At 36.5% G+C, this 9088-nt stretch overlaps 1 protein-coding gene across 1 annotated transcript in view; it reads right to left on the bottom strand.

Annotated features, from left to right (window-relative positions):
• Positions 1-3088: 3088 nt before the first annotated feature.
• Positions 3089-9088, bottom strand: part of LOC134838900 (junctophilin-1-like) — a gene marked incomplete in the record, with an annotated part of 55298 nt that continues 49298 nt past the window's right edge. Inside the window, 3 exon segments of the mRNA XM_063854204.1 lie at positions 3089-3824; positions 4070-4616; positions 8661-8834. Of these exon segments, the coding sequence (XP_063710274.1) occupies positions 3735-3824; positions 4070-4616; positions 8661-8834 (811 nt within the window).

Below are 9088 nucleotides of genomic sequence, written 5' to 3'. Positions count from 1 at the left end.
TTCCGACCCAAATTGCATAGTCGCGCCGAGAGTTTGGGTCTGGAAAGTCTGGACATAAAATCTAGAAAGTCTCGGCGCGACTATGAAATTTGATCTGAATCCGGATGCGGTGCGATCTTTGGCGCGACTAATGTCCAGACTTTTCAGACCTGATGTCCAGACTTTCCAGACTCAAACTTTCGGCGCGACTATGCAATTTGGGTCTAAATCCTGATGCGGTGCAACCCTTGGCGCGACTCATGTCCAGACTTTTCAGACTCAAACAGTTGGCGCGACTGTGCAATTTGGCCCTGGATCCGGATGCGGCGCGACACGAGACGCGACGAGATGCGACTTAGCAGATCAAGGCGGATACGGCGCGACTTTCACGATAAAGGCGGAGATGGCGCGACTTTGCATCCGCCTTGGTCTGGACGCGAGGAATTGATTCTTAGTCACGCCGTCTCCTTTTTGGTCTGGGTAGTCGCGCCGAATCCGCCTTGGTATGGACCGTCTCCACATCCACCCGGGTCGAGGTCCGCGACTTTTTTTTCGACTTTCTCGGCCGCGGAAAAGTAATTGCCGCGACCGAAAATCCCTTGTCTGTCGACCTTCACGGTCGACCTTCACGGGTTGTCCTCGTCCATATCCGAGTTAATCTGTAGGTGAACTGAGTTGACGGAATACAGCCAAGGCTGAACGCACGCCTTGAAGATCTGGACACCATAAGACGACTAAAGACGAGCAGTAAGCCAGGAGTGGATACTTAGGGAAGTTTCTGAGTAACTCGCAGACATATTGAAGTACACGTGTGTGGACACAACGCTTGCAAGTATATATTGCAACCTTGGTCTCAAGGGTTACTGACCTTAATAGAGAGCTTGTCAGAGAAAAATCAATGTGATCTTGAGATCAGGCCAGAATTTCTGACTGGATTGTGATTTAAAAAAGCCTTCATGTCGGGATCTTTATCGATGATCAGCTCATACAAATTGCAAAACACACCTGGAACCCAACCTTGATTTGACTGATGCTATAAGTGTAAAAGCATGGTTTGGACTTCAGCAACTCCAGCAGAAAAACATCAAGAACTCGAATTGCGTATTTCAAGTAACGCTACTAAATTGAAATCGCTGAACCAGAAACAGATTGTCGCCGAACCTATAGAAATGTCTAAAAGCAGCTAGGACGACAATTCGTATCGAGCGACGATGCGTAAAAGGCGAAAACTCGTAACAAGGCATTGGCAAGTAGCACGCGCTTAGTCCACTTCGCTCCACTGCGCTTTTATTCGGCACGAGAGGACTACTGCGCATTAATCAGTGTTCCCCGTTACGAATTGTCGCCTGTTGCAAATTGTCGCCTGACAATAAAAGCAATATTATCAGTGTTTTTGATCTTGAGCCAGTAGTTGTAGGACCGAAGACTTAACTTTTAATTGGTCGCGTGTAACAGTTCAACGGCTGTTACACCAACCACTTGCATTTAATTGTTTTTTTTTCTGCTAGTTCCTTGGCAACCCAAATTGTTAAAAGTCCTTACAGCAAAATTCCAATAATTAACTTAAGCAGAAGAATCTGATTTTGTCTCTCAAAAATAATCATTATTAAGTCTCGAAGTCTCTAACTATTGCATCATTTTTAATTAGAAATCCTCACCGCACCTATATTAAAACGACACAAACTCGATAATAATTGTTATTTAATTTGTGCCGTTTTGTTATGCGTGAGGTTTTGAATTAAGTTTACTACAAAAATTCAATAATTTGCCAAAAAAAATAACGAAAGTTTGCTTTTCAAGCATCAAATGAATAGAAGAAAGATGTTTTCAGTGCATTTGGTAAAAAAAACCTGAGAAACCTTTTGGAAAATTTACAAATGTTGTTGAAAATACGACTTAATGTGTCTAACAGGATAATTCGATAGATATGATCTGACGATTATTTGGGGTAACTAATTTTGCATGGAAAGAAAAATAAACAAGACTGCTCGTATCAGGGCGAAGCCCTGAATGTTCCAACTGCTTTTTAAGATTTATGGAGCAAAAATAACTTTACAAAATTAATTGAAATAAAATAGAATAAAATTTGTTTTTTAATTTGAGTTTTTTTTAATGAAAATAAACCCCCCCCCCACCGCCATATAAAGTACAAAAGGATAGACTTCGTTCCTCGAAACAAACCAATTATGGCAAATAAGCTTCTTTCAACCAATTTGGAACGATTTCTAAGACGGATTAAATCTCGGCTTACGCGTTAATAGCTCGAATTATATCGCGCGTTAATTGTCCCAAATTGGTCAAAATGGCCAAAATGGCAACCTTTAAACCCTCATAACTTTACGAAAATGATCACAGGTGAAATATCTTTTCAAATTTAAGCCCAGGACAACAATCCCTTTGAGCTCTATGGAGCAGTATTACGTGAAAAAATTAACTGTTAAAAAATACAAAGTCGGGAAAACCGTCCCTCCAAACACCATATAAAGTACAAAAGGACAGATTTTGCTCCCAGTAAAAAATCTATTATGACGAAGAAGCTTCCTTCAATCAATTTGGAACGATTTTTAAGGTGATTAAATCTCTGCTTATGCGTTAAAAGCGCGAAATATATCGCGTGTTAATTGTCCCAAATGGGCCAAAATGGCAATTTTGAAATCCCCATAACTTCACTGGAATCAGAGGTGAATTATCTTTTTAATTATAAGCTCAGAACAACAATACTTTTTGAATAATATAAAAAAGTTTACGGGAGTTTTAAAATTGCTAATTTCGACTGTTTGGGATAATTACAGCGCGATTTAACACGCTTCAATTGCAAATTAATGCGTTCCAAATTGAATTGAGGCCAGCAATGTAATCTTATGATCACATCATTACACCGTTAGTATTAACATACCGTTGGGGGGGGGACGAAATGGAGAAAAAACTTTTTAAAAAAATTCTTTTTTTCTCTGTTTCTTTGTCAATTATTCAACCAAAAAATTTTTTCAAGTGTCCTTGAAGCAGTGGGATTATCAGGGCTTTGTCCTGATATACGACTATTCTTGTTCGATTTGCGATTTTGTGAATTGTGCCAATTATTTTTGTCTCAGAAGTTTGCCACAGAAAGAAAACTTTAAAAAATAAATTAGAAATTGAGACTGCATTTTAGAATTGAAAGTTAAGATTAATTGAACTGCATCGATTTACCAAATTCATTGATGACATTGCAAAGATAGCATTTCTATCGTTAGAATTTTTCAATCATTGTGCCATTTTGTAGCCACAATTAGAGCAACATATTAAACGAAGTTTAGAGCCTAATTTACGAAACATTTAAGTAACAAAGAGAAGAAGCCAAGAAAGAGTGAGTTATGTATGGTAGGTTGTCGTCTTGAGTTTTGTTCTGGTCATTTAGAGACTAGAAAAGTATATAAAAAATAGAATTTCTTTGGACGTCAAAATATTGTGGTCGGTTTTTGGGCTCCTAATGCGCTGAATTTTTTAAGTCACAGAGCGATCTTGTTGTCTTCTTTTTTGCTGTTTGACTCATGAGCAGATTGTTCCGAGTGCTTCCTTTCGAGATGATGAGCTGAGTTAGATGAGTAATCGAGCAAATAGTTCGGGGGGGGGGGGTCAATGTCGTGTTTAGATGAGTGACTGAGTAGCGGAGGTAGTAGTGGTGAATAGGGCAAGGAAGAGAGAGTGAGGGAGGGGGGGGGGGGTGATGTTGGCAAGGATATAAAAAGGAGCGTGAGGGGGAGGGGGGGGGGGTGTTATGAGGTGAGTAAATGTGCGAACAAAGCGGTGAATCCGAGGTTGAGAATCAACACAAACACGACCATTTCTCCGCTCTGGAACCAACTCTGAAATACAAATAACTTTTGCTATATACTCTTTATTTTGATAAGACACTTCTAACTTACGTTTCAATAAATGTGATAAAATTAATAAAATCAATCGGTTAAAATTTGCAAAATTGCCTCGTGGTTTTTTCATGCAAGCGAAGTCTTGCTCAATTGGTTTTATAATTGAGATGTCAACTTCTGATTTTTTCTCAAATTTTCGGCAAAAACAAGAAGAATTTGATAAAAGTCAAACTGTAGCATACCCTATCTTGTTGCAAGGCACTGTTTTGATTGGATGATGATGGGTTGTTAGGCGATGATGAGAAAGCCATCAGTCCCTCGCCCACACCTCCGCTGCCAGGGTCCAAAACCCCGCTCAGCCCCCCGACCAAGCCCCCTCCCCCTCCTACAATTCCTGCTCCCCCCGACGACTGACTAGCACCTTCCGTAGATGAAAATGGCTGCAAGGCAGGTGGCAAGTAAGGGTAAAACCCAGCGGCTGGACCATCGCGACTCCTATCCGCCGTACTACCAGTTTGATTTTGTCCGGCAGCGGCGCCCGCAACAGATGGGTGTTGCAGGCTGCTGTCGCCGGCAGATCCGGCGGCACTGGAAGCGTAGGCAGATATCCCCCTGTAAATGTAGCTCGCAGAGGGTAGTCCCAACTTCTGGGCGAAAGATGTCATTGGGTTATTCGTTGTGGCAAGGTCAGAAGCCATCGAAGGGGTCAAGACATTGTTAGTTATGACCTGGCTGATTTTCTGCGCTACACTCGGTAGTTTAACAGGCGACGCCTCCTTCTCTCCAAAACTAAAACAAATAAATCTTTTTTGGAATCACTTTTTAACTATATCCCCCCTCGGGTACCTAGTAACGAATATCCCCCTCCTATAAAGAAATAAATCAACAGTTTAGCAGATGAGAATTTTAAACCTTTCACCGAATCCCCCTTTTTTTGCAAATGGGGGGATATAGTGAAAAAAATCCCTTTTTGTGTCCTTCGAGTTACAAGAGGACGAAACATAATTTTTTCTTTGGCGCAAAAAACCGCATCAGATACAGTCAAAATTTCAATTAGATGCACTTTTCTCTTCCATTGGTACTACGCTGTAGAAAAACTCTAGCCTGACCTTTACAGGATATGAAAGTAACAATAAAAATAAATTAGTTTCTTTTTCATTGTCTTGAGTGAAGAGAGTAATTCCGAATAACGGCAATAGAAGTATAGTTTCTTTTTTTTTAGCACAATATGCAGTTTTGTTACGTAAAAATTTGATAAACTGCTAATAACAAAGAAAATTGATACATTTCAGCCCAATGAAATGTACCATTAACTTTCGGCCACTATTCGTAAAAAACGGTTTCCCAAAACAAAATGAAATAAAAAATTATGAGAAAACTAAATTTTAAAAAAAAACAAAAAAACAACAAACAAAATCGAGAGCGGATCCAGGATTTTTTAGATTTAGATGCGGAATTTCAATAAAAAAATTCAAAAAATGGTCAATCTTTTTTCTTTTTTTTTACGACGACCAAATTGAATTTCAGAGCTCTTCCAATTCACTGAAAAGACTCCATTTTGGCCAATTTTTCTGCTTTACGGAAATTTTTTGAAAAAACAGGGCAAAAAAAGGTCTGCTTTGACCAAAAAATTGCGTTTTTTTTCAGAAAATGTGACCAAAAAAATTGCGTTTTTTCGACACAGAAATTTTAGAGTCGGTCAATGCAAATGGTTGGTCTTCAACTGCTTCCAAAGCAAAATTTTCGATTGCGATCTCAGGGAAATCTTTTAAATTGTTTTTTGAGCACATGTGAAAGTTTAGCTCTGTATTTTCTTCATATGTTACAAACAAAACAACAAAAAACTAGTGTAACAAATGTATCTGTTCATTTATTCGATAAAGAAGATACATGCCAACAGACAAATGTAAAACAGTAATGAGCACAAAAAAACTAAATTTCTTGTTGAAAAACTTTCGAAATTCCTAGAAAAAATTGGATGACCTAAAAACAATTCGAAATTCTAGAACAAGGTTTGATTGACATTTTTTCGATAAAATTTAACCCAAATTGAGAAAATTACATATTAAAGTAAATGATCGAATGAAAATTGTTGTTCGGCTGTGGAAACTGATAAATTTCAATGTCGAAACTAGAAAATGATCACGTTTTTTGTGACCTCTACATTCTTGTTGTTCGATAGCGCAATTTCCGTTTACTTTAATAAAGGAAGTTAACTGCGCTTATTTTGAAAAAAATGTCTCGAAAAAAAACAATTTGTGTAAACGGACCGAAACCAGCTTTTCTACATCTCGAACTGAAAATAATGAGGTTGAGTTTGATTGGAAAATCAAATTCAAACAACTTGGTCTGACATTTTTATAACAAAATTTTTATAACAAAATTGAACTACTGAAATTTCACGCAGATAAACTATTTTTAAAATTGACTAAAAATATATAAACTGTTATAGAGGCATTTTTGTTAATTTTTTATTTTCTGAGCAAAATTTTACATGTGGCACGAAATTTATTTTGTTATGTGAGAAAAACCACGTTTTTGGTATTTCGGTTACATTTTTATGTGCTGCAAGAGTTCATTGAAATACTTGACCATTCTATATGAGTTTGATTGGCTAAAATTGCAAAAAAACTTTGATCACCCAATCTTTAGCTCAAATTAAAATAAATTAACAATTTTGAGCCATTTAGTGCGTGAGTTTTGGTTTAGTTTTTGTGCTATTTGAGAAGGAAATGAAGCTCAGTTGGTTCACAAAGAACTTTCTTGATTGCAATATTTCCTTGATCTGTTTGCAACGTTAATTCAAAACAAACATACATTTCACAAGTAATGATGAACTGGTCTTTAACTGCTTCCAAAGCAAGGTTTTTAGTTTCGATCTCGTAGAATTCTTTGAATTTTTTTGAGCACGTGAAAATTACAGCTCTGCGTTTTCATAAGTTGCAACGAAAACAACAAAAAAAAGATTGTAATGTGTGTATCTGATCATTTGTCCAATAGAGCAGATATATAGCCAACAGACAAATGGTAAACAGTAATAAACGCAAATAAACAAAAACAATAGTGAACTATTTTTTGAAAATCATTCAAAATTCCAAGAAAAAAATGGATGATGATGAAGCAAATTGAAATTCTAGAGCAACATTATTGAGAAAATTTAGAGTAAATGTAAGTGATTAAATGTTATTTTTTATTTGGCTGAGAATTCCAACAAAGTTCAATTTTGAAACTAAACCCCAATACCGTTTTTTGTGACTACATTTTCGATGTTACATAGAGAAATTTGCCTTTCCTTTAATAAAAGAAATTAACTAAAATAAAATGAAATTGAACTACTGAAATTTCACGCAGATAAACTATTTTTAAAATTGACTAAAAATATATAAACTGTTATAGAGGCATTTTTGTTAATTTTTTATTTTCTGAGCAAAATTTTACATGTGGCACGAAATTTATTTTGTTATGTGAGAAAAACCACGTTTTTGGTATTTCGGTTACATTTTTATGTGCTGCAAGAGTTCATTGAAATACTTGACCATTCTATATGAGTTTGATTGGCTAAAATTGCAAAAAAACTTTGATCACCCAATCTTTAGCTCAAATTAAAATAAATTAACAATTTTGAGCCATTTAGTGCGTGAGTTTTGGTTTAGTTTTTGTGCTATTTGAGAAGGAAATGAAGCTCAGTTGGTTCACAAAGAACTTTCTTGATTGCAATATTTCCTTGATCTGTTTGCAACGTTAATTCAAAACAAACATACATTTCACAAGTAATGATGAACTGGTCTTTAACTGCTTCCAAAGCAAAGTTTTTAGTTTCGATCTCGTAGAATTCTTTGAATTTTTTTGAGCACGTGAAAATTACAGCTCTGCGTTTTCATAAGTTGCAACGAAAACAACAAAAAAAAAGATTGTAATGTGTGTATCTGATCATTTGTCCAATAGAGCAGATATATAGCCAACAGACAAATGGTAAACAGTAATAAACGCAAATAAACAAAAACAATAGTGAACTATTTTTTGAAAATCATTCAAAATTCCAAGAAAAAAATGGATGATGATGAAGCAAATTGAAATTCTAGAGCAACATTATTGAGAAAATTTAGAGTAAATGTAAGTGATTAAATGTTATTTTTTATTTGGCTGAGAATTCCAACAAAGTTCAATTTTGAAACTAAACCCCAATACCGTTTTTTGTGACTACATTTTCGATGTTACATAGAGAAATTTGCCTTTCCTTTAATAAAAGAAATTAACTAAAATAAAATGAAATCAAAAAATAAAAAAGGAAAAATTGGGCGGAGCATAATTCAAGACTTTTTCTGAAAAATAAAAAAACGAAAAAAATATATTCATCACCACCTAAATAAGCGTTCGAATTACGTTCATCGTCGTCTGCCAAAAAAAACTGCAAACATTTTGTCCTATGACTGAAGTTAACATCATTTATGGATTTTTTTTACCACCGTTTTAAATTCTTTAAAGCCAGTCGACCGATTCGAAGACTAATTCATTCAATTTGAATAGTTAAAATTAATTGCAGTTCAATTTTTTTAGTCTCTTTTGTTCAATGCAAAGGTAAAACTCCGTTTGGAATTTAGAACAACTTATTAGATCAACTCCGTTGCTCTTCGAAAGATTGATTTTTCGGCAAATGTTTTCTCGGAGTAAAAAAAACTGTAAAGTGAAAAAAAGGGATGGGTTATCGCTTCGGACTGAGTGACTGCTCCCCCCAAAGGACCCGTTCAGTTTGGGCGACTCTCCCGGGTGAGCGCCGTCCACTCTCTCGCGGCTGCGGCGCATTCGGAAACTACGATACAGGGGGATTCGAACCTGAACGGGGATCCCGAAGACGGCTCGGGTGACGTGATCTCGACGATGGGACTGGGCAGGAAGTCATTCGGGATCTCCCAAGAGGGTCCCTCCCTACTCCTGTAGTGTTCACTGGAACTCCCCCCTGCCTTCAGTGCTAGTTGCGCATTCGCATTGCAGGGCATCGAACCGGACCTGAAATGAACTCTAACTTCAAAATTTTTTAAATGTTCACAAAAAAATGGGGTCAAATTAGGGTCCGTTAATAAGTTCTCTGAGATGTCTGAAAACAGCCTAAAACATTTTCATATAGCTCTCTTGTAAGTGAAAAGAATTTCAAAATATCTCAACATTTTGTCATTTGTTTCGTATAAAAAATCTCTTTGAAAACAGCTTGATAATTTATAATTATGACTAACAAACATGAGTTAAACCATCAAAACGCAAGC

This window comes from Symsagittifera roscoffensis, chromosome 2, assembly GCF_963678635.1.
Source record: "Symsagittifera roscoffensis chromosome 2, txSymRosc1.1, whole genome shotgun sequence".
Taxonomy (NCBI): Eukaryota; Metazoa; Xenacoelomorpha; order Acoela; family Convolutidae; genus Symsagittifera; species Symsagittifera roscoffensis.
This window is presented reverse-complemented; position numbering and strand designations above follow the sequence as displayed.